Genomic DNA, 25,279 nt, shown 5'->3' with positions numbered 1-25,279 from the left:
AACCGACTGAGCCACCAGGTGCCCCTACCTTCAATTTTTATTCCTTCAAATTTGGAAGAAAATTCAGAAATTCTTTAGGTAACTGCCACAGGTCCAGCCTCCATAACCCGGAGGTATAGTGGAAAACCTGCTGGAGTCGGGTTGCTGGGTTGACATTCTTGCTCTGTTACTTACTGGCTGTGTGACATGGGGCAAATTGCTTAGTTACCTTTTCTCTAAAATGGGGATAGTATTCCCTAATTTGCGGGGTTGGACTTCAGTGAGACACTGCATGTGACATGCTTAAAATGCAGTGCTTGGTACAAATATATTGTTTGGAAGATGATAGAAAATACTACTACTACTCGTCTTGTTGCAATTGTTAAAACAGAAAAAGGGTTCTAAGTAAACAGAGTATTGGGGGCGGTGCTCAGAGGAGTCTGGGTCTGCTTCCCCAAAGAGGTGGCCCCTGAAGGAGGGATTGGAGGTTGTCATGACTTATCACGCACAAAAGGAGAAAAAAGGAAAGAAGAAAGTGAGAGATTGTCTTAGCGGTTCAGTATTGATTGGTTTTAGCAACTTTGAAGTTCCTTTTGAGCACACAGGTCCTCTTTATCACCCACCGATGAAGGAAGGCTCTAATCCCCCTCCACTGCCTTTTCTGGCCCAGGACTTCCTGCAGAGCCTGGTGATCAATAGCCACCAGGGGATTTAGAGCCACTTCTCAACACAAATTGTCAGAATCATGCAGTGGCACTGAGGTTGCTGTTGTCTTGTTGTGGGCCCCTATCCCCAGCTGGACTGTAAGCACTTTCATACACCAGTAGGCTTCCATGGAAATTTGTTTGATTGAATTAACGGGGAATTAAAACCCTTTTGCCTGGAGTACCTTTAAGTAGACACTTCTTCCTTTAATGAAAACTCCTTTTTTTTTTTTTTTTTTAAGTTTATTTATTTTGAGAGAGAGAGGAAGAGAGAGACAGAGACAGACAGAGATCGAGCCGGACAGGGGCAGAGGGAGAGGGGGAGGGAGAGAGAGAATCATAAGCTGGCTCTGTACTGTCAGCACGCGGAGCCCAACTCGGGGCTCGAACTCATGAACTTTGAGATCATGACCTGAGCCCAAATCAAGTGTTGGGCGCTTCACCTACTGAGCCACCCAGGTGCCCCAAAACTCATTTCTCAACCTTCTTTGTTTTCCATTTCCTGGCTCCAGTTCGCCTTCCTGTAAATCTCAAACTGTTCTTTCACACGTGTTCTTTTCCTGAAAAATCATAGTCCCTGCTTAGAGGGGCCCATTCTCTGATGAGCCAGATCCACACCAACTCATTAAAATAGATTTTGCTAAAGTCCGTGATAGAAGATACAGAAGACAGTTGTTTGATCCCCTTATATGATCTTGAGGAAATCTCTTTTAGGAGACTTAGTTTTTTATCTGTAATTTGGGGACGATAGCATTTGTGCCACAGAATTATTGTGTAGATCAAATGAGACAAGGAACTGTTGTGTGTTACCTGACATGCTTATGTCTGGAAATTGCTCAGGATAAATAAGGTGACTGGTAGAATCTTGTTTTGTTTTGTTTTGTTTTGTTTTGTTTTGTTTTGTTTTGTTTTTCTTACAGCTTGATTCTTTATTTTGATAGGGGCTGGTCTGTGTTGTTCAGCCATGACTGTTCTGGTGTCACTGAGTATTTTTTCAACTGAGGTGTAATTTACATACTGTAGTTTTTACTGTGAGTGTACTAGTCAGTGGTTTTAGCGTATTCACAAGATTGTGTTACTGTCACTACATTTTAATTCTGGAACACTTTCATTAGCCCCAAAAGAAACCACATACTCATTAGCAGTCCCCCCTTCCCCTCTTCCGTGAGCCCCAGGTAGACACTTTCTGTTTCCTTGGATTCAGACTGGGAGATTCTTGAAGAGTATCTCTCTCTCCCATCTTGAATACTTATAAATCATGAATCTTTACATATTTAGGTCCTTTAAACATTTTAAATTTTTTTAGAGAGAGACTGAGAGGGTGTACATGTGCACGAGTGGGGAGGGGCAGAGGGAGAGACAGAGAGAATCCCAACAGACTCCACACCCAGTGTGGAGCCTGATGTGGGGCTTGATCTCACAATCCTGAAATCATGACCTGAGTCGAACTCAAGAGTCAGATCCTTAACTGATCCAGGCACCCCTGGGTCCTTTAAACATTTTTAAAAATTTGTGCTGATTTGAAGACGATGAAGAAGATAAAACAGAAGCAGCAGGATAGGAAAGCAAGGACTTGGGTTCCAGACCTAACTGTGCCCTTTGCTTTCTGGGTGACTTCGGGATGTCACTCCCTTGTCTGAGCCGCAGTTGCCACAGTTAGATGACTTGTATTCAATTTGAGAACTGCTCCCTCTCCAACTTCTCATTTAGGCTTAAACTCAGTGATTTTGAGTCTGTGCATGTTTATATTGATTGGCTTTAAATGTGTGCTTGTTCTTTAAGTTTCTTGCTGCTTTCTTATCTTCCATGCTGGCATTGCTTTCCTTTTTTAGTTTCCAATTCAGCGTGCTGTGTGTCAAAATACGTAAATATATTATATGTGTGTGTGCGCGTGTGTATAAAACAGTGGCATTTTTGGAGGCAGCTGCCTTGGGAGGACTGATGAGATCATTCATGTAAATTAGCCGAGGATTTGGCACTTAGTGTTAGATAACAGTTCTTTGCGAAGTGAACGATGGGATCACCCGTTGGTGATGGTAGACCAGTTGACACTTGCCCATGTGAAACTTGTTAAATTGGTTGTCCCACGTGATCCCAGTCGGAAGCTTCCTTGATCTTGGGATGGGGCTTCTGAGAGAGTCTTCCTTTCCCCCTTTGCCTTCACTGGTGTGCGGAACATGTCAGTGCAAAATTATAGATTTGGAAAAACAAATGCCATGAGAGGAGCAATTTACCTTATCCTGCTCTCTTCAAGTGACACGGGAAATGAAAAACGTCCAAACTAAGACGAATTTAGTGAATACCAAAACCACCAGGCTATTGATTCTTAAAGCCAGACAGCACGGTTATGAATTGGGTGATAAAAATGGAAAGCATTTAGCTTGACTCCGAAGACAGGGACAGCTTTGTGTTATCACAGCGATTAGGTTCTCCTGACAGCCTCACAACTAATGAACTAGCTCTTATTAACTAGCCTGCTTACTTTCTGTGCTTCATCTGTCTGATGTGTTGTGTGAGTGAGCTACGTCGGAATAATTTGATTTCTTTGATAGAAGCCTGGATGCCTGAGACTTAATCTCTAACCTTAAAGGTAGCAGGACCATTGGCTGCAAAGTTCTTACGTAGAGCGAAGGCAGTAAGAGGTTGTTAGAAGCCGTGAATAGTTCTGCACCATTGCAGAGGTGGGGTTTGTATCTCCTGATGGACTTTGGAACTGACAATCAGGTGCCTTTTGGGTGTTAGAGATCAGTTATGGAACCTGCATTTATTATCATTGGATGCTGAGGCCCAGAGGAGGTGAGTGTCCAGTTGAGTCACAGTGTAAGTTGCTGGTTGAGCAGGACGAGATTTCCTGAAGCTTGGTCTCATGCTCTTTCTTTCACATCATTTAGAATGTTGAGACCTGTGGTAGGTCCAGGCCAGCCTGTCCTTCTCCAGTGTTCTCGAGTCAGTCCTGCTGTTCTTTGACAGGTTATCCCTGACCCCATAGGACTGAAGTGCTTCTTCATGACTCTCTGCCTTCTTGGTGGTTTCTTTTCTTGACTTCTGCGTGATGATGAAGGTAACTGTTAGCGACTGAATTACATCTCTGCAAAATTCATTATCTTAGTGGTGTCTTAATCCACAGTACCTCAGAACATGTCCTTATTTGGAAATAGGGTCATTGCAGATCTAGTTAGGTAGAATGAGGTCATACTGGATTGGGTTGGGCCCTAATCAAGTATGACTGTTGTCCTTATAAAAAGGGAAATTTAGACAGAGATAGACACACAGGGAGAATGCCCCGTGAATCCTGGGGTTGTGCTGCCATAAGCCCCGGGACCGCCAGTAGCTCGGAGACTAGTCTGGGTCAGGTCCTCCCTTGGCAACTTCAGGAGTGCTCATGCTGCCATCTTGGATTTCCATGGGGCCTTCAGAATTATGAGATGATACACTTCTGCCAAGTTACCCATTTTATGGAACTTCGTTCCAGCAGTTCTAGGAAACTAATACAGCCACCCACCAAGCATTTCATACCGTAAAAGTATAATTAGTTATGAGAATAAATAATCGACTATAGTACCTTCCTTTTTACCCTCTTCCCCAGTTCTTTTGTTTTTTAATTATCAAATTGCCATTAGGTGTGTGGTGAATTAATTGGATATTCATTCATTCATTCATTCATTCATTCATATTCATTGTTTAGCTGCTCTGTGCCAGATAAAATGCTGGGCACTTTCCCACTGTGTCTCATCCTGGTTCTACCTCATACTACACGTGTAACATGTGTGGCATTTGACCTGCACTGAGCCATGGTTTTCTCTTCTCCACAGTGGACCAATGATACACAAATGTTAGGAGTCTTGAGGGTTGAATGAGATGAAAATGTCAAGTGCCCAGCATGGACCCAGCTGCATAGTAGTTGCTAAATAGCTGCTACTGCTTGAGCTCCCCAAGTGCGAGGTTCTAGAAATTTAAAATCATTAATAATAATAGACCTCCCTGTGTGCATAGAGCAAAGGGATTTAGATAACCTTAAGAAAAGCCACTCTTCTCAAGGAAATACTATACACAAGCATTTATAGTGGCACAATTCAGAACTCCTAAAAGGTGGAAACATCCTGAATATCCATCACCCGATGAATGGATCAGCAAATGTGGTCTATCCCTGCAGTGGAATATTATCCAGCCATGAAAAAGAACGACCCGCTGATACATGCTACAACACAGGGTTGAAGCACAGGAACATTATGCAAGGTGAAAGAAGCCAGGTACGGAAGGCTGGAATATTGTATGGTTCCACCTATATGGAATATCCAGAATTGGTGACTCCATAGAGACAGAAAGCAAATTGGTGGTTGTTAGGGGCCAGGGGAGGGGAAATGGGGAGTGGCCACCTAACGGTATGAGATTATCTTTTGGAGTGATGAGAAATTTTTGGAATTAGATTGAGACAGTGTTGCACACAACACTACGAATGCAGTAAATGCCGCTGGATTCTGTGTTGTTAAAATGGTTATTTTTATGGTAAGTGAATTCTAACCCAGTAAAAAGAAAAGCATCGTTCTTCTTTAGTCACAAGGATGTTTATGTGGCCCAAATCAGGGGAATGTGGAACAGGGTCAAAATGTCACACTTGGAAGGCATCACACAGTATGGTTCAAATATCTTGAAATTGGGAGGCATAGAGTCTTTGTGATCTGAGGCAAGTAATGTTTCTGTCTAAAAGAGGAATTTTTTTTTTTTTCACTTTCCCTGCTGTGGCTTTGGTGACACTGTGACTTTTAATTGCAGTGTAGGACCAGGACTCCCCAAACTGTTCCCTGGCAAAGGAAAACAGTACTGCTCCAGCACACTGAGACCAACCATGACTGATCCTGGGCGTCTAGAGGCCCCATCCTTCAGCATAGTGCTGCCTCACTGTCTTAGTCCACTAGGCCTTCCGGAACACAGTACCACAGACCGAATGGCTGGATTACAAACAATAGAAATGCAATTGTCACAGTAACTGTGATCAGGCTGTTGACATGGTCAGGTTCTGGGGATGATACCCTTCCAGTTGACTTCTTACATCCTCACATGATGGAAAGAGTGCCTCTAATAAGGACACTAATCCCATGCATGGGCTCCACCCTTGTGATGTAATTACCTTCCAGAGGCCCTACCTCCTCATACCATCATATTGGGGATTAGAATTTCAACATATGAATCTTGGGGGAACACAGACCTTCAGTCCATTGCACCCATATATGTACCAAATTGGCATCATGTTAACAGAAATGTCCCCCAAACAAGGACATGGCTATTGGGATGGCCCCCAGTTGGGCCTGCCACCAGAAGCCTGTAAGTTGGCCTCTGGGATGTATGTTCTTCTTTGCCCAACCCAGAATTCATATTGCTCGTAGAGTTGTTGGTCTTCTTGACCACAGACGGTGTAAGTCCTGCCTAGGAGTCTTCAGCAGCTCCTGAGGGTCTGTAGAATGAAGTCCAAGTTCTCCTTCATTTAGCGTTCAAGGCCACCCAGGCTCGTTCCCCTCCACCCATCAGCCTCCTTACCTGACTCTGGAAGGAATGGTTAGCTGCCATCCCCTGGTCCCAGGCATGCCCTTGAACTTCCCTGAGGGACTCCTTCTGCCAGGGATGACTTTTCTTCCCTTGGCAGCCATTTGAATTGTGCCATCCTCCTTGGCTCAGCCCAGATGTTTTCCCCTGCGAGCACTTTCTCTGGTCCTGTCTTGTGTTCCTGTTCCCTACCCTCTTACAAGTCTGCTCAAGGGCAGGAACCCTGTTGTACCCTTCTCTTATGCTCGGCTCCAAGCCCTGTGCCTGGAATAGAGTGTGTGCTCCGTAAACACGTGCAGAGTGGAATGAGGAGGAAAGTGGCAGAGTCAAGAGAAGGTAAAGAAATAGCTACCTTCTTATCATTTGCCACAAGAGATATTTACATAAAATCTCCATAGGCCTTGAAACCCAGAGGAAAAATAGACTCTGCAAGTTAGACACATCACCCTCCAGCAGTTGGGAAGACTGGAGTGCATTTTTCGTCTCCGCCCTTGTTAAGTGCTTATGAGTGTTTGCTTAAGCAGAATGGAAATGGGAGGCAGTGCCTGCTTAAATCATCCCTTTCCAGAGTGAAAATCAAAAGAACGAAGACCAAAACACTCCAATGGGTAGCCTCATGGATATGATTAAGCGCTGATTTAACATTCAGAAGAAAAACATAAAAATCAGCCTTCCTGGAGCTATAGTCTGACCCCAGGAAAAGCGTGTATCCTCGGGAAAGATCAATTTGCATTAAAGATCTGTTTGGCAATGCATTGTTGAAAGAGGTTAATATTGTAAGTGGAAGTTTTTGATTGCATCTCGACTCTTTTCTTTCCTTTTGCCTCTCTACCTGTGTCACCCCAGAGAGAGCTCTGTGTGAGAAGTGATAGTCACACTGCCTGCCAGTCAACATCTCAATGGAACTTGAGTTTCTGCTCTTAGAAAGCAGAATCTGGGTTGTATGATGCGATAGAAAGGGTGGAAATTAAGGAAAGTCCCTGGGATGCGCATGAACACACTCCACCTCCCCGGGCCGAGGGAGGTGGTGACTTTGGAGGAAGATGACCACAGTGGATGTGTGGTACTTCCCGGGCCACTAGATGCTAGTAACACCCCATTCTCTCCAGTCTTGACTGTCAAAAATGTTTCCAGACATTGCCAGATGTTCCCAGGGTTGGGGGCAACGTTACCCCCAGTTGAGAACCAACGTCTTACAGGCTCACCACGCAGATAAGCAGGAGGTAGACCAGTAGGAAGAAGTCAAAACAGGCAGAAAGGCAGGGAAATGTGACGGACACAGCATCCTTCATCTGGGTGCTCGTTCTGCATTGGGAAGTGTGACGTGGGTGGGCTGGAGGTCGTGGAGGCCTTTAATACCATGCTGAGGAAAACACATTGGATTTGAAGTCAGAAGCCTTGGGGTTAATCCCAGGCTGCCCCCCTGTCCCCCCACTATGTGATGAGAATCACTAACCTTTTGAGTCTTGGTGCCCTTATCTGGAAAGTAGAGTTGCACAGCTTGGTTGTAAAGACTGAGTGAGCTAAGACCGTGTGGAAGCATCAGTATGGTGCTTGGCACTCATTGCCCGATAAATGTTGTCTTCCTTCTTTAAAAAAAAATTTTTTTTTAATGTTTATTTATTTTTGAGACAGAGAGAGACAGCGCATGAACAGGGGAGGGGCAGAGAGAGAGGGGGACACAGAATCCGAAGCAGGCTCCAGGCTCTGAGCTGTCAGCACAGAGCCCGACGTGGGGCTCGAACTCACGGACTGCGAGATCATGACCTGAGCTGAAGTCGGACGCTTAACCGACTGAGCTACCCAGGCGGCCCTGTTGTCTTCCTTCTTGAAGACAACGTCTTCACACTCCCACGTCTGGTGACCTCCAGTCCCTCTAGGGTCCCACTGCCACCCACTCGGGCTGCCATCGATCCAGCCTGTGTTATTGCAGAGCCTCGTGTGTTCTCTGCTCCAGCTCCGTCTCAGGCCTGCAGCCACACTTGCCTCCTGAAACAGGATGTCAAGAAGGCTCAGAAGACACTTTCCTGTACCGTCCAGCACTGTGGCTTTGGGGCACTGAAATGTGGCTAGTTCAATTGAGCGGTGCTGTTCCTGTTAGGTGAGCTCTGGAGTTTGAAGACTTAGGATGAGAGAAAAAGAGTATAAAATATCTCAATAATATTTTATGTTGGTGACGTGTTACAATGCCAATGTTTTAGACATGCTAGCTTAAGTTAAATGTATTCTTAAAATTAACTTCCCTTATTTCTTTTTACCTTTTTAAAGGTGGCTCTGGAAAACAAGATGAGTTTTGTAAGAGGAGCTATTGTCTTGTCCAAGAAAGCATATTGGTTTAGTTCAAAAGAGAATCATTTCCTGGCACTGAGTTTTGAGCTATAATCTGCTTCACGGAGCAGTCCGTTTAATTGTAAAGTACAGAAATGGCCCCTTTAAAAGAGTAGCCATTTATTGAATAATGTGTTCAGCGCAGTTTTTTTTTTTTTCCCCTGCAGACGTTAGGATGTTTTTTCCTTTTGAATACTACTCCCTTTACAGTACAGTATTATACACCGCCTTGAGGCAGGACGAGGGCACACCCATATTTGTTAGCTCCCTCCCCACCTTAGTTACGACTGAATGTTTGTGTCCCCTAAGATCTGCCTGTTGAATCCTAACCACCAGTGCCATGGTCTTAGGGGGCTGGGTCTTTGGGAGATGATTAGAATATGAGGGCAGAGCCCGTGTGAGTGGGACTAGTGCCTTTATAAAAGGGACCTGGAAAGCCCACCGTGTGTAGACACAAGAACAAGATGACTGTCTACAAACTAGGAAGGAGGCTCTCCCAGACCCTGAATCTGCCAGAGCCTAGGTCTTGGACTTCCTACCCTCCAGAATGGTGAGAAATAAATGTTTGTTGTTTAAGCCGTCCAGTCTATGGTATTTACCCAAGCAGCCCAAACGGATGAAGACGCCCCTCTAACAACTTTGTAGGTGTGACAGCAAGTTCTTAGAATTTGATTGGTCAAGCAGCTGAAATCCAACTGATTCATTTTAATGTTACTAATACTACTCTAGCCTCTCACATTGCTGTAATCATATTTTGGATATTCTTTTGATCTCTCTCAATGCTTCCAACAGCTATTAGTGCACAGTACTGCCACGGGCTTTCACGAAAAAGGATGGGGGCCCCTGGGATGTTGAATGACCTGTCAAGATCCTGAACAGCCAACATGCAGAGCTGATGCTTGAGCCCAAGTCCTGACTCCCCATCCTCTGTAAATGCTGTGAGGCCCACATAGAATGCAGACCATGCCTCGGAGCTTGCTGTGAACATAGTGGAGACAAGACGGCAAAACTCTCAGGCTGCAGGCAGCATGTCCTAACTGCAAAGGTGTGTGACATGGGTGGTTGAAGACCAGATCAGAGACCCTGGTGAGGCCCTCCACCCTTGATCTGACACATCATCGTGGTTCTGAGAGCGAAGGGATATGTTTCCTTGCAGCAAGAGGATTTGACTTCACAGGGGGATCAAGACGAACAAAGCTGGCGACAGTGGGCCCTTAGAGTCCTTTGAAACACGGCGAACTCCCAAGTTTTCAATGTTTGTTCCCAAGCATATTGCATGTGGCTTTTACTCCTGTAGTTCACGTGATTAATTTTTAAACAGTGCCTCCGAGGCCAAACGCCATTCTCCAAATGAAAAAAGGAATTGGGAGTGTCAGTTTGACAAGCCCAAGGATCATCTACAGGAGGGAGATGCCTTGGGCCCTGATGTGCAGAGAAGGGAGGGAGGGAGGAAGCATCTGTAGGGTGGGCCTCCAGGAGCTATGCCTTAGACTCAGGGGGGAGAGGTCAAACCCCCTTTGTGTGTTCCTCCTCGTGGAGCAGAGAAAGGAAAGAGAGTTGCCAAAGTGAACTTTGCAGGTGACCTCAAATGTACCAAATGGTCTCTGCAGGGTTCACTGCAACTGTGGGGACCTACCTGAGGTGCTGTGTGGCTTCTGTTTCTCCTATTATAGATGTTGTGGAGTCCGGCAGCAAGATGGCAAGCTTTTGTTTAGAGAAGGCTGCCAGGTGCCTGCCTGATGGCCAAGGCTGTCCGGCATGTTCATTCACTCGCTCGTTCATCCATTTAAGGGCTGCCTCCTGTGTGCCTAGGTGCCATCCTGGTTTTTGCCCAAGTGGAGACTGAAATGTAGTGAGTGAGGCAGCCATTACATAAGTAATCCATCAGATGATTGTATCATTCCAAAGTTTGATGTGTGCAGAGGAGGAGGAGGTAACCAGAGAGCAGGACGGAGGACGTGAGGGAGGGTCACTGAGGCCTGGGACCCTCTGAGAAGACCCCTGTGAGTTGACAGCACTCAAGAATCTCAAGGACTTAGCCAAGCGAAGAGCAGAGCGAGAAGCATTCCAGACAGAGGGAAGACACTTGCAAAGGCCCTGAGGTGTGTTCCAGAAGTGAGAGGGCCGGTGTGGCTGGAGGCAAGCAGAATTGAAGGGATGCTGGCCAGAGAGGAGGACGTAGGGACAGTTAGAGGTCACGCCGTGAGATCCTTACAGACATGACAACGAGTTAGGGCGTTATTTTAAGAGCTGCGGGGAGACGTTGAATAATTTCTGGTGTGATCTGAGTTAGGAGGCTATCATACTGGGCACACGCGTGAGATGATGGCGGCTTGGATTTATATAGTGGCAGTAAAACTGGAAAGAAGTGGGTGGGTCAAAGGACAGAATAAATGTTTCAGAGGAAAAAATGGCAGGGTTTGAGGATGGCCAGATTTGACAAGATATGAGGAGTGAGTAAGGAATTGAGGTACTTGGTAACTGGTACCCAGGTATCTGGCTTGAGCATTGATGTAGACGATGGTTCTCTTTAAGGCAGCGGAAAGCTCTGGAGAAGAGGGGGTGGAGAAGGGGGAGATTGGGATTGAGGCACACGTGGTAGGGAAAATCATTGTACATGTGAGTCTGGAGGTCAGAGGAGAGGCCAGAGCTGGAGGTACAAAAGTGGGAGACATCAGCCCGGAGACCGTCTCCCAAGTCATTGGAATGGGAGATCTCACCTGGGGAGAGAAAACAAGATGGGTCCCACACTGCCTCCTGGAACATTCCTGGAATTTGCCATCTGGAGAAGAGAAGGCTACAGGAGAAAAGGAATGTATGAAATAAACATCTCAGATAATAGCACAGTGAGTTTACCAGAGAAAGGTAATAGCACCTCTTAGTAGTTGACTGACCATTTGAAATCAGACATGATTAAATGGAACAAATCTGCCTGCCTGATAGTGCGGTTTCCTACCCCAACATTTGGCTTCCCAAGTAGAGCCGTGGTAAACAAGTGCGGTTGTGCTCATCTGAATGACTGGATTTTTCCAGGCCAGTATAATTGGAAAGAAGGAGGGCTAAGGGAGGCATGCATGCTTGCAGAGGGAGGTTATAATAATGAGCCATGGCATCTAAGCTGAATGAGAGAGAATAGAAAGAAAATCTAGACCTGGATGGACAGTAATGAAGAAAGCCGGTGGACTGGGGTTCATGATGACAGTGAAGAATTTGGGCAATGGCAGCCTGGGAAGGCTAGCAGGGGGCTGGATGGGGGGGAGGTTGATGTTGACATTTGAGATTTTTGGGGACTGTGCTGGTTTTGGTGACACCAAGAGCTAGAACATAAATTTGGTCCACATGAAGTGGCAGATGTTGTGAACCGACCATTCCCATCATGGAACTGAGGTGGAGAGGCAGAAGGACGTGTGTTGGACGCTGAGGTCTTCAGACAATGAGAAGAGTAACCGGGAGCTTCCAGATGACAGTGACAAGGACAGAGAGAACGATGCTGAGCCAAAGACGAATGGGGGCTTCAGGAGAGGGAGAACCAGTAAGAGTTGGCAGGCAGCCGGAAGCCTGGAGGACAGAGGCCCGCCTTCTAGCCATTTCGTACTTGCTTGAGAGAGTAGGGGAAAGGGTTCTCCTTTGGGGAAGGCAGAGATCGGGGGACAGCTGTCCTTTCACACAAGAGCAGAGCTGGAATGAAGCCAGGTGAAGCTGAGGATAAAGAGGAGTTTGCTGATCACATAGCGGAAGTTCCACAGGATTCTACAGTTGGGCTTGGGAGGAAGGTGTGGGCTGGCCCTTGTGTCCCAGGAGTAGTTTGTATGGTCGTGAATATCCAGGAGTCTGCCGGCTGTGACTGAAATACTCAGTCATCGATCCATTCAATGTTTATTGATCTCCTCCTATATGCTAGATACTGTGCTAGCAACAAAGAAAACAGCTGTGGCCAAAACAGACAAAGTATCTGCCCTTGAGGCATCAGTTGTGTGTCCTGTAGCATAGAACTGATTTTCTGGGGTGTTTTGTTTTGTTTTGTTTTGTTTTGTTTTGTTTTGTTTTTGTTTTTCAGGAAGCACTGGAATTTGAGTCCCAGGGTTTCCAACTAAATCAGTGTCCTTAGCCTCTCTTGGTCTCTGAAAGATGGATATAATGCAGCCTCTGTGGGTGGTGTTGGTGCTTTTCAGTCATTCAAATATGGAAGAAGTGTTTTTGATGGGAAGTCAGGATGGGTCATCAGAGCAACCTCTAGTCCATAAGATGCTTCTGTTCGATTAGAAAAAAAGCACTTTTCCTTCTAGAAACTCTCTTTCCATCTATCAGAGAACTGTTGTAATAAATCTGCCATCAACAGAGTCCAGGATGTGGTGGTTCTCCCTAGTATACTGGCCAGTCCCTGCAGGGGTAAGGTGAAGGAGGGGGTCAGTAGGAGTGGAGGGAGGCCAGCTTTATTTATCAATAACCAGTTGTTTACTCAGTGCTTTGGTAGTAGAGTGCACCCGCATCACCTGGGCTCTTGTTAAAATGCAGATTTTGATCCATGGAGCTGGGGTGGGGCCTGGCAGTCTTCCTTTCTCGCAAGATATGAGCCCCCCACTGCTGCTGCTGATTTAGGGGCTACACTTTGGATGGAGATGGCTAAGTATAAACCAATGTTTTAGCTCCTGGTCTCTGGCAGAGGCTTAAAAAGACACTAGAGGGCCAGGATCCTTTGCCCTTTCAGGGTTTTAGTCTGATGAAGAGAGATTAGAGACAGGAGATGATTAGAAGACAATGACAGTGGATGATGGGCATTGAAGGAGGGCACTTGTTGGGACTAGCACTGGTGTTGTATGTAAGCAACGAATCATGGGAATCTACTGGAGAAGCCAAGAGCATACTGTATACACTGTATGTTAGCTAACTTGACAATAAATTATATTTTAAAAATAGTTAAAAAAAAAAGACAATGACAGTGATCTGGATGGTGCTCCCGATGGCCTTTGGAGTTTGGAACAAAGGGAGGGAACATCTCCAGGTCTGGACTTGCCAGAGATGTTTCACTGAAGCAGCCAGGACTTGAAATTTCTCCTGAGGTCCAACAGAGGAGGGAAGACACGGCAGGACAGTCGGGCTGTGTGTGAGAAGCTTGGGCAAAGGTGTGAGGTGTGGATATAACACTAGCAATAGTACAAATAATGACACAACAAAGCCAACATCGGTGGAGGGTCTGTCTGCTGTAGGACCTGTATTATAAGCTCAGTGAGGGCCAGCCCTGTGCCCTCTTAGGAACTGGGACAGCCTCTTGCAAGAAAGGTTCACTTGAGATTGGGATGACTGTTATGCCCAGAATTCGTGATCCCCAAAGACCACCAGGGAGCCGAGTCGGGGGCAAAAGCAAAGAGCCTTTATTCGAGCTAGCTCGAGCTCAATCCCCTACCTGCACCGACACAGCGGTGAGATGCGGGGGGGGGGGGGGGGGGGGGGGAGGGGAGAGCGAGTTTCAAAAGCACAAAGGTTTTATAGGGAGTTAGGGGCAGTTGGGGGGGTGGGTGATGGTCGAGGCCTTAGCTGATTGGCTGGGGAAGGGTCAGAGTCCTGTTGCGCAGGTTGCTGGGCATGGTTTGAATGGGAAGTTTGAACAGGTGAGCAGGAAGTTACTCAAGGAGAGGAGGCGTGGTCTGAGGTTTGAGCTGGAATTTCTTTCTGTGGTTTTTCCGGAAAGGGGGCCATGTCGGGGACATAGTCACTCAAGATGGAGGACACAGAACAAAATGGAGTCTGTCGGTCTAGGTCTGCTCTTTCAATGACAATATGGGACTGACAGGATTCACCCTATCTTATAGTTACAATTGGTAATTGTAACAAATAACATATAACCTGTAACAACATAGAATATAACATGTAACAAATCTGTTACATGCCTGTAGGATCAGTTGGGGCTCCTAATAATTCTGAAGGGTTTTAGTCATTGGGTTCCTTAGACTTTTGTTTGTTTGTTTCCTTTGGAAGTTACTTAGATTTTTATTCACTCTTCATGTGCAGAATTTCTAGACAATTCACATGTCTTGAACACCCATGAAAATTCATTTCTATTGATGCTAATTAAAAGAGAATCTCCAAGAGTGCCTGGGTGGCTCAGTCGATTAAGCATCCGACTTCAGCTCAGGTCATGATTTCATGGTCTGTGAGTTGGAGCCCCGTGTCAGGCTCTGTGCTGACCGCCCAGAGCCTGGAGCCTGCTTTGGATTCTGTGTCTCCCTCTCTCTCTGACCCTGCCCCACTCACTCTGTCTCTCTGTCTCTCAAAAAATAAATAAACGTTAAAAAAAAATTTTTTTTTTAAAAGAGAACCTCCAGGGATGCCTGGCTGGCTCTCAGTGGAGCATGGGGCTCTTGATCTCGGGGTTGTGAGTTCAAGCCCCAAGTTGGGCCTGGACCCTACTTAAAAAGAGAAGGAGGGGGAGGGGAAGGGGATGACAACTGTCTGGTGTTGATCAGCTCAGCTCAGCATTTGGAAGGTGGGCTTCTGATTGGAGTCTTTCAAATGGTAGCCAGCCACCCCCAGAAGATGTATTCCTAATTAGGATCCTGCAGATCTTAACTTACTGAACCTGTCATGGAAAGTAAAAGTAACACATGTATTTTTCACTGTCTGCCCTGAGGTATTTTGAATCACATGCAATATAACAAGAAGACGTGGTGATTCAAATTTTAAAATATTTTTCAGTTATAAAAGCAACACATATTCTTTGTCAAGGTTTTTTGGGAGAAATCTGTATTCAGATATATTGAAATGATCCGTATCCTATACCCAGAGATAACCTTTAACTTTTATACTGTTCATATGTATAGTTATATCGGTATTTATACATGTTTTGTTGGACTGAAAGATACTTGTAATCACATTTATGTTCAGCTGTGAGTACTGCTTTTGTGGCTTTAATAGAGCACGATAATTTTTCTGGCTCATACAGTGTTCTGCATAAATGTGACTCTCATTGGTTAAAACAGATGGGAGAAGACAGATAGAGTAGCAGAAGTTTAGGAGCAGGAATTGACCAGCTTGGCCAAGGAATTGGATGATGGGTTTTGAGGTATTTTATTTTATTTTATTTTATTTTATTTTATTTATTTTTTAAATATGAAATTTATTGTCAGATTGGTTTCCATCCAACACCCAGGGCTCATCCCAACAGATGGAGCCATGGGCATTTTAGAGTTGACTCTTTGCCCTGCCTATTCACCCTGGAGTCTGTCTCCCTCAGACCAGGCAAGAACCGGTTCCAGACTGGTTTCCCCAGTTAATCAATCCATCAACATTTGCACACGTATGGGAGGTGATTTCCAGCCCTTCCTTCTTTCTTGTGTTCCTTCACTATATTGACTTCCTGGAGTAACTCCTGATATAAACTGAGATTTTTCTTTAAATTGTGTTTTTAGTGCACAGAGGTATCATTTAAAAGTCAAATCCATGAAGGAATATTTTTTTTTACCTGCTGGGTTTAATTTCAAGATGCCAGTGTTATCATAAAATGCAAACCACCCTGGACTGTGTTTCAAAACTTAGGACAAATTGTGCCAGTTGAAATTAACTTTTGCAGATGGAGCGAAGAAAGGAGGAAAGGAAGTGTTCTAAAGAGGTTTTTAAATATTAATGCCACTTGCGTTCAGCTCCATATATATTCGTACTACTTACCCCTCAAGTCCAAATTCATCTATTGCTTTCCAGTTTTTGCTCTGTCTGTTGTACTTTTTTTGTTTGTTTTGTTTTGTTTTGAGAGGGAACAAACGGTGGTGATGTATTTAACCCGGGGAGGAAAGTAATCCTAAGATTCAACATGAAAGATTTAGGTTAGATCAGAAGGGAAAGGACCCCTGGCAAAGGTTGTTGGAATCAGTTACTTGGGGAGAGCAGAGCCCAAGGTCTCTCGGCCGTAGGGGCATGTAACCTTTGGCCCGTTCATCAACCTTTCTAGGCCTTAGTTTTCTCATCCACTAAATGGGGATGAAAAATAGTTTCTACCTCATAGGTTATTTTGGAGAATTAAAAGAGCCTGAGACATAATACATGCTGCTTATTGCTAGTTGTCTTTACTATTATTATTATAAGTGAATTGCAGGAGCGCCTGGGTGGCTCAGTGGGTTAAGCATCCGAGTTCAGATCAGGTCATGATCTCCTAGTTTGTGAGTTCAAGCCCGGTGTAGGGCTCTGTGCTGACAGCTCAGAGCTGGAGCCTGCTTTGGATTCTGTGTCTCGCTCTCACTCTGCCCCTCCCCAACGTGTGTGTGTGTGTGTGTGTGTGTGTGTGTGTGTGTATTCTCTCTCTCTCTTTCAAAAATAAACATTAAAAAAAAAGTGAACTGCAAAAGAAACAACAAAAACAACAACAACAAAAAACCAAAAAAAACCAAACAAAACCAACAACCCAAAAACCAAACAAACAACCAAACACCAAAAGAGGCAGTTTTAATGTGGTGTCTTCCTGAAGGAGAATCCAGTGGGTCCGATTGTCAAGTGCAAATGGGTGATTTCAATGTCAGCCCGTACTTATTTGTTGGGCTCTTTTCTCCCAAGCCCTGTGGGAATGGGGAGTGAGAAAAACATGATACTTCTGCCCTTCTGCTCTCAGGAAGAGGTGGGGCTCACCTTGCCTCATGCTCCATCAGTCCTTTCTGGGCCCTTCTTCAAGGAATCTCTCATTTAAGACTCTCTGGCAGAGAGGGCATCGCTTCATTGTAGATGGACAACACGGAACTTACCCGGAGACGGGGAGTTCGGCAGTGTTGCAGCTAGTTGAGTGTGGAACTGGATTTGAAGCCACATCAGTGTCACTGCATAGCCTCCTGTCCCCAGTATGTTCTTCCTGAGAGATCCCCCAGCATCTGGGAGATCCTTATGCTTAGTGACTCACAGTTGGTGTGGAGGGTTTGTTGCCCATGCTTCAGAATGAAAAACTTTCTATGGTAGTGGAGGGGGCTGGGGGAACCTTTTCTCAAATCAACATTCTTTGTTGAAAGGGGTTTTGCTTTTTTGGTTTTACTTTCTAGGCCACACCCTCCAGCCTTGTGGTCTTTCATGTGTTTCGAGGGAGGGCCATTTAGAAAACGGCGTCAGAGTGGTTGCAGAAGACAGCCTGGCACTGACAGTTGAGATTGTCTCCATTAGGTGTTTATTGCAGGCAACTTGCTGAACCCAAATTCCTAAAGCTCCGAAAGGCTTTTTTTTGGTTAGACTCTGATTCCATTTGTACGTTCAGCAGACAGTTATCAGCCAGCCAGCAGGTGACAGGCAGTATGCTAAGTCTTAGGCCAATGTAAGACAAGCGGACAGGGTGTCTGTCTCCCGAAAACGCCAAGGCTGGGGGGGAGGGGAGACAGTTCAACCAGACCATAGACACGTGGGGCTTAGGGGTTCTGGCAGAGGGAAGGACATTTGTGGGACTACCCGAGGGGACAGCAAAGCCAGCTCTTTCATGGACAGTGTTCTTTGGGGATGGGAAGCCTTGTATAGGTACCTGCAATAGTAGCTTCTGCCCTGTTTGGGAGGCTCCTAACATGTGGATCCCACATTCCACCTGCAGCCAGTGTGACATCCACATTAGGATATAGGTGAAGAGATTGCATGGTCTGTCGGGTTTTAAATTCCTTTGTAAGGCATATGACCTGTGGTCAGATACCCAGGTGAAGGATCATGGGCCCCTGCTCCATGAGAATTGACCCTCCTCCCTCTTTGAACATGTCTCAGCCAGTCTTCTGCGTGACCTTGGGACTGGCTCTCTGCAGATGAGTTGTAGGTTATCTGTGTTCCTCTCCATTTTCTGCACATTTTAATTGTTTCCATGCTTTTCTGGATATCTTCTTCTGTATTAAAGGCGGGAGCTATTAAGATAGTCCCTGGTGAGTGTTTGTGGGTTATCAACTGTGATCCAGTTGTAGTCCCCTGCAGATGATGATGTGGCCAGTGCAGTCTCGTCTCCTCTGAGTGTGCCATCAGTCAGCCTCCAGTGCCTTCCTCTGGAACTCGGGAACGGTTCTGCCATCTTGGCCACACCTGCATCAGTCAGCAACTTCATTTGTCTTTCCACAGAGCTCTGTGCACATCTCAGTCTGTCACATTCTTGCTGCAAACTAACCTACACTATAGAATACATGCCTGTGTGTGTGTGTGTGCACATGAGAGAGAGAGGCAGAAGGGAGAGATCTCATAGGGTTTTTTGTTTTTGTTTTTTCTTATAGAAAGAGAGAGAACATAAGCTGGGGAGGGGCAGTGGGAGAAAGAGAATCTTAAGCAAGCTCCATGCTCAATGCTAAGCCCGACGTGGGGCTCGATCCCACAACCCTGGGATCATGACCTGAGCCGAAATCAAGAGTCGGACGCTCAACCGACTGAGCCACCCAGGTGTCCCTTGAGATCTCATACTTTTTATCATCCTTTATTCATTTACTTTTTAAAGAGCTGTCTCTGTTCTGATAGACTGCAAGACTGCAGCACTGTGTCTCAGAATAGAAGGTTAGCAGGAGATTGTGGACGAGTCCGATACCTTCACGACCTACAGGGTATTTCTCCTCTGCAATCTGCATCCATTTACAGTGCTAAGAACTCAGCCCTTCCTCTCTGCTCTTCCTTTCAGAAAGTATTATGAGGGAGGCCGAGGACCCCGTGCTCCGGGCAGAGAATCGGCGCTGGGATTAGGGGTTGTCACTTCGGAGAGGATGCTGGGAATCTGCAGAGGGAGACGGAAATTCCTGGCTGCCTCGCTGACTGTTCTCTGCATCCCAGCCATCACCTGGCTTTACCTCTTTGCCGGGAGCTTTGAAGGTAAGAAGGAGGCTTCCTCACAGGGAGAGGGATGGAGAGGGAAGAAAAAGGACACTGGCCATCCCAGGGTCCTCGGAAGCCCCCTCCGGGTCACCGTGTGGAGCAGGAGAACGTTGGTGCTCGGGCAGAGACTTGCGCGGGGCTTACACGGGTGTTGGAGGGAGTCTGTCGTGAGGAGGAACACAGAGAAACAGAAACGAAGTAAGGTGCACCTGGGTGCAGTGGATGGTGGAGGTTACACAAATGTCAGCTACCAGCTCTGCAGGTCGGTCGCTGTGTCAATAGCGGGCGAAAGGTTTGGGCCCTGGAGAGATTTCTCAAGTGCATGGAGCCAGCTGTTTTCATTCATTCTTCCATTCATTCATTCATTCATTCACTCACTCACTCACACATTTCACATTTTGTTGTGACTCTTGCTGCTGCTGCTGCTGCTGCTGTTGTTGAACATCTGCACCGAACCAGGTGCTGGGAATGCAGCAATCACAGATCTGGACATTCACAATGCGGTGGGGGGGAGCGGGGGGGATGACAGGTGAGCACAGGACTGCCGTGCATGGAGCCCAGGGTGCCGCGGGAGGCAGCGGTTGGGGTGTCAGGCCTGGCTGGGTGTGAAAGATGATGGTCACACTGGCTGGATGGAGGCGTGCAAGCAGAGGAGCGGCCCTCCCCAAGCCAATCAAAACAAACGCCGATCCTCGTCGCTTCTCAGCAATCAGTGGAGAAGACAAGCCTGGCCATTCTCCCAGCCAGCAATTTCAAATGCGGCGCAGTGTTTCGCGTATCAAAGGTGGTTTTCTAAGCTTCAGGGAGGGAAGGGATGGGAGCATCATCGAGGAGGACACTTTCTTTTTATTTACGCCCATAAGTGAGTTCAAAAAAATCTCCGATGAAAATCTGTCTCAAGGAAGTCACTACTGTGTTTTTAAACATTTCCTTTATGCATAATTTTTTTGACAGCTCAAGGCTACCTTTTAATTAGGAGTTGTGGACTTTGTGAGATTTGCCCTGAGTTAGCTCGACTGAGTGTGATTGGGGTGGCTGTGTGCCTGTAGAGCAGGAAAGGGCCCGTATGTCCTGCCCTATACATCCCTGGAGTCGAGGAGTTTCCATATGAGCAGCTACATGGAGTAAATTATGCCATGGCAGTGGATGATTAAGTTTTGGCAAAGAGACCAGAGGGAGAAAGGTGAGTTGATGTGGATCCTAGAAGAGACAGAAGGAAGCATTGGGCCAGGGATGATGGAAAAGCCCTTGTAAAAGAAGGCTGAGAGCACCCAGTGCCGGTCCAGGGTTAGCACGTGAAAACCTTGACCCTGCCAATATAACGGGACTAGTGATGATACTAATGGTGTAACGATATTAACGATAATGAGCATGCCAGTGTTTCAGACATTTCTGAGGGCCAGTTATCGTTGCAGGGGCTTTGCATGCATTGTCTTGCTCTCCCCAGTAATCCCATGTAGTAGGTATACAAGAGGAGGGCGAGACAGAAATCCTTCAGTGATCTGTCCAAGACCCCAAAGCCCATCAGGATAGGCCTGTGTTATTGGACTCGAGATCTGAGCTTCGTAACTACAATACCATGTTGTAGATGGGGGCTCCAGCGAGGTATTAGACTTTGGCTTAGGGGTTTGACAAGGTGTCACATGACCTTTCTGGGTGCGTCAGAGGGAAGTTGCAGAATTTTCATTTGCACTCGTTGATAAAAACCCAACCCCAAATGATTTTGGCAAGAAGGGAATTTGGGGGCTAACAAAACCAGTAAGTTCAAATGTAGGATGGGCTTCAGGCAGGGATGGATCCAGGGGCTCAAATGATATTTTTGTAGCGCAGTCTCCCTTCTTGCCTTTGCTCTCCATTTCTCCGCCTTGGTTTCTTTCAGGGCAGTTTCATCTCCACAGAGGAAGCTTTAGTTTACAACTTACGCTCACCAGTGCCTGTGGAAAGAGGAGTTCGTCCTCCCCCTGCTTCCACAGTATTGCCTGATTGGATTGCCTCTGGTCACTTGTGGTCCAGAGACCAATCACCGTGGCTGGGGGAGGTGCCTATTTTTGGTCTTAGGGTAAAGAGGAGTTCCCTGAAATACGTGGAGTCAGAATGAGGGACTCAAAATGGCCCCCAAAGGTAAATGGTGCATTTTCCCAAAGAGGAGACTAGGAGTGGATCTGAGATATGGAGAATGTATAATTGGCTGTGCTTAGTGGCAGGTTGATGTCAGCTAGAAGTCTCCTTTCCAGCCTCCTGCTGTCTGGGCCAGCCTTGGCTGATGGAGTGACCACTATCTCTGACTTTGAATGATTGTATTAGACTATCAGACAGACGATGAGAAACAGAGAGGATTGAGGAAATAATACTCTGAGGTGACCTGTACAGACTGGAAAGAGGTGCCCTATTTACCAACATGTTGCTAATAATAAATCCTCCCCTTGGGACCAAATCACAAACTGCATTAAATAGGGGCTAGATGATGTGAGTATGTTAACAGAAGTATCCCAGCTAGAATGACAGTGGGGATAGATGCCTTTTCTGGGGTATCAGTTAATCCACAGCTGGACCACAGCATTTATTTCTAGATGCCACACTTGGAGGACAATGTAGACAAGTCAGCACATTCAGGAGAGTCTAGGCGAATGCCAGTGCCAATCCAAACCTTGTGACATACAGAATAGTGGAAAGAATTGGGGCTATTTACCTTGGAGAAGCAGAGGTTCCACTCCAGGTGTACATGATCGGCTTCCACAAACAGTCAAGGACCTGTCGCCCAAAAGAGAGATGGCCCCAGAATCTATGGAGGGACATGGCAGGGAGCCAGCTGTCAAACTCATCCTAGTAAAGGATCATCCTGTCCAGGGCTGGAATGAGCTGCCCTGGGAGGTAGTGAAACACCCAACATGAGAGGTGTGTAAATACAAGTGCTGTGTGGTACGGGGAGCTCAGCATGGGGCGGGGGGGCGGGGCATGTAGGGCAGGATGACCCAGAGATCCTGAGGCTCTAGAAAAGGCTGAGTATGTACTGGGAGACAAAGGTACCTCCGTGGAACCCCTGCCAGTTGTCAGCAGATATCAGTGCATTTGCAAAAGAGCCTGTGGAGACATTCTTTTCTCTGTAGTTAAACATAACAACTTTGGGGCGCCTGGGTGGCTCAGTCGGTTAAGCATCGAACTTCAGCTCAGCTCATGATCTCGCGGTCTGTGAGTTCAAGTCCCGTGTTGGGCTCTGTGCTGACAGCTCAGAGCCTAGAGCCTGCTTTGGATTCTGTGTTGCCGCCCCTCCCCTGCTTGTGCTCTCTCTCTGTCTCTCTCTCCCTCCCTCAAAAGTAAATAAGTAAATGTTAAAATTAAAAAAAAAAAAAACAAAAATGTAACAACTTTGCAATCCGTTTATTGACCCCCTTGAGTTTTCTGTTCAAGGCAGGTGGAGCCATAAATAAGGGACAGAGTTGCTGCCTGTATTCATGGGGATGCTATTTATATTTTATGTGAGTTTATTTATTTTTCAACCCCGTTTAATTTCGATGGATCTCTTGAGAGCAGAGCCTAGACTCTCCCAGAGATGCAGATGCCTCCTGCATAAAGTTTTCGAATTAGATGACACACAGCAGTAAGATCTATTGAGAGTATCCTGGATGGTAGCCTCAGGCTCCGAATCAGCTGAGCCAGAGTAGCGGGGTGATTTGGGGTACAATCACTGCTCTTTCTAGGCCTTTGTCTCCTGCTACACGAAGTGACATAAAACTGAAGGTCACCTGGGGCGCCCGGGTGGCTCAGTTGGTTGAGCGTCTGACAATTTCGGCTCAGGTCATTATTTCCTGATTCATGAGTTCGAGTCCTGCATCAGGCTCTGTGCTGACAGTGCAGAGTCTGTTTGGGATCCTCTCTCTCTCTCTCTCTCTCTCTGCTCCCCCTGCATTCTCTCACTCTCTCTCAAAACAAATAAACTTAAAGAATATATTTAAAAAAAAAAATGAATGTCACCTGTTGGGGCTATTGGGGCACTAACATTCTGGAAGTTTTCTATTCTAAGCATCTGACGTGAATGAATTGGAAATGGCCAGAATCTTCTCCAGTTAATGGCAAATATGTCGGGAAGAGGGAATCGGCTTCCTGTGATTTGCTCCTGAGTGTGGATCCAGGATCAATGCATAAAAGTTATGAGGAAACAGGCATTGACTCAATGTAAGAAAAAAACTATTGTAATCGGAGATTCGACTTGCCAGGTGTTGGAGTCCACATCTTGGAAAGTGATGAGATCCCCGTTCGCAGAGCTGTTTGTCAAAGGCCAGGTGCCTGCTGGTTACAGATGCTGGTCAGGGGATGTCTTCGCTGGCACTTCAGCCCCCCAGTTCCTCAACCCTGTTTCCTTCGTTTCCTCCCCCATCCTCCTTTTCTCCTGTAGCATCTCAGTTACCATTCCCAGCTACCCGTCCATCAAGCTCAAAGCGTGGAGTCTTCGCTTCCTTCTTTATTCTCTCCATCACCGGGTGCCACATCCTGTCGCACCTGACTGTGGCCTCTTCCGGCCACATCTTTGCTTTCCCGCCTTTCACCACTGCCGTGGCCCTGGCTCAGCCGTTCACCTTCATCCTTTGTGGTCGTGGCTGATGGAACATCCTGCCGTCTCACACGTGTCCTCCACCCTCCAGAGAGCGGCCAGAGCTCAGTCGGGGGGCCATCCTGCTCCTTGTCGGCTGTGCTGCCTCTGTTTCCTTATGTCCCCTCCCGTCTTCCATCAGCCACACTGGATTCGCTTCGGGTGCTGTGCGCACCTGCCCTCTGAGACTGCTGGTCTTCTCACATGCTGGCTCCTGGGACACTGCTGCCCTTCCATCCTTCCCCCCTCTGCCCACCCCCCTCTCCTTCCCTCCTTCTTTGCTGGGCTGACTTAGACCCTCAGGTCTCAGCTGAGCATGATGGGTCCTCCCCCTTAGCCAGGTTGGCTTCTGCCACGTCTACAAACTCCTTTTACTTTCTTTTCTTCATACCCTAATTACTTTTCTTGTGTTTTCTTTTATTTTTTAAAATTTCTTTATTAATTTTTGAGAGAGAGAGAGAGAGAGAGAGACAGAGTGTAAACAGGGGAGGGGCAGAGAGAGAGAAGGAGACACAGAATCCGAAGCGGGCTCCAGGCTCTGAGCTGTCAGCACAGAGCCCGACACAGGGCTCGGACCCACGGACTGCGAGATCATGACCTGAGCCGGTCAGACCACTAACTGGCTGAGCCACCCAGGTGCCCCTTTTCTTGTTGTTTTTTTTTTTTTTTTTTTTTTTTAATCACCTGTCTTCACAAGTGAGTACAACCCTTAGGAGGGAATGGAGTGGTTTTCTTCTATTCGTCTTTCTGTCACTAGCACCTACTCCAGCATCAGGAGAATTGTTTTTGAATGAATGAATGAGAGAAGAATGCCCTCTTCTGGCTTTGAATGCCGACAGCTCTCAGCTCTCACCGTTGCCCTCTGGGTTCTCTCCATACTCGTGGTCACTGCTCGGGGTCTTTCACAGACATTTTCCCTTAGCTCATCATTTCCATCTTTACTCAGGTGAGTGCCTCGTTGAACGCCTTGAGAAAACATCTGTTTTCCTACTTCTCAATTTTGGCTCTTTGTTCCTTCTGTCCAGTGTACATTTCTCTTTTTTGCCCCACTACCCTTCCTCCCAGCCAGCATCTTCAATGCCCAAATTCAATGTCCTTTTCCCCTAATGTCTGATTCTGTGTGGAAACTTCCATGACAGCACTCATCAAGGGATGTTTTGCTTGTGTGGTGTCTTTCTGGCCACTCGCTTTTGGGTTTCGTGAGACAAGGGGCTGTTTTATTTATCTTTCCATTCTCAGAGTCTGGGCATCACTCTTAGTTGGGCCTTAGTGAATGTTGACTGGGTGGGAGTCCGGATGTTGACGGAAGCAGGGGTCTCTGGTAGCCAAGGGCTTATCCGGAGCCCTGAGC

General features: G+C 46.6%; 1 protein-coding gene across 4 annotated transcripts in view; it reads left to right on the top strand.

Annotated features, from left to right (window-relative positions):
• Positions 1 to 25,279, top strand: part of LARGE1 (LARGE xylosyl- and glucuronyltransferase 1) — a 542,381-nt gene that overhangs the window by 124,093 nt on the left and 393,009 nt on the right. For 3 of the 4 annotated variants that reach the window (XM_043562453.1, XM_043562452.1, XM_043562454.1), the window contains exon 2: positions 19,150 to 19,337. In XM_043562453.1, the coding sequence (XP_043418388.1) occupies positions 19,232 to 19,337 (106 nt within the window). In that variant the 5' untranslated portion in view covers positions 19,150 to 19,231. Of the gene's footprint in view, positions 1 to 19,149; positions 19,338 to 25,279 lie in introns of those variants that run through there. The other variant, XM_043562456.1, reaches the window with a different exon arrangement.

The sequence above is a fragment of the Prionailurus bengalensis genome, chromosome B4 (genome assembly GCF_016509475.1).
Source record: "Prionailurus bengalensis isolate Pbe53 chromosome B4, Fcat_Pben_1.1_paternal_pri, whole genome shotgun sequence".
Lineage (NCBI taxonomy): Eukaryota > Metazoa > Chordata > Mammalia > Carnivora > Felidae > Prionailurus > Prionailurus bengalensis.
Note: the sequence above shows the minus strand (reverse complement) of the source record. Positions and strands in the feature narration are given on the sequence as shown.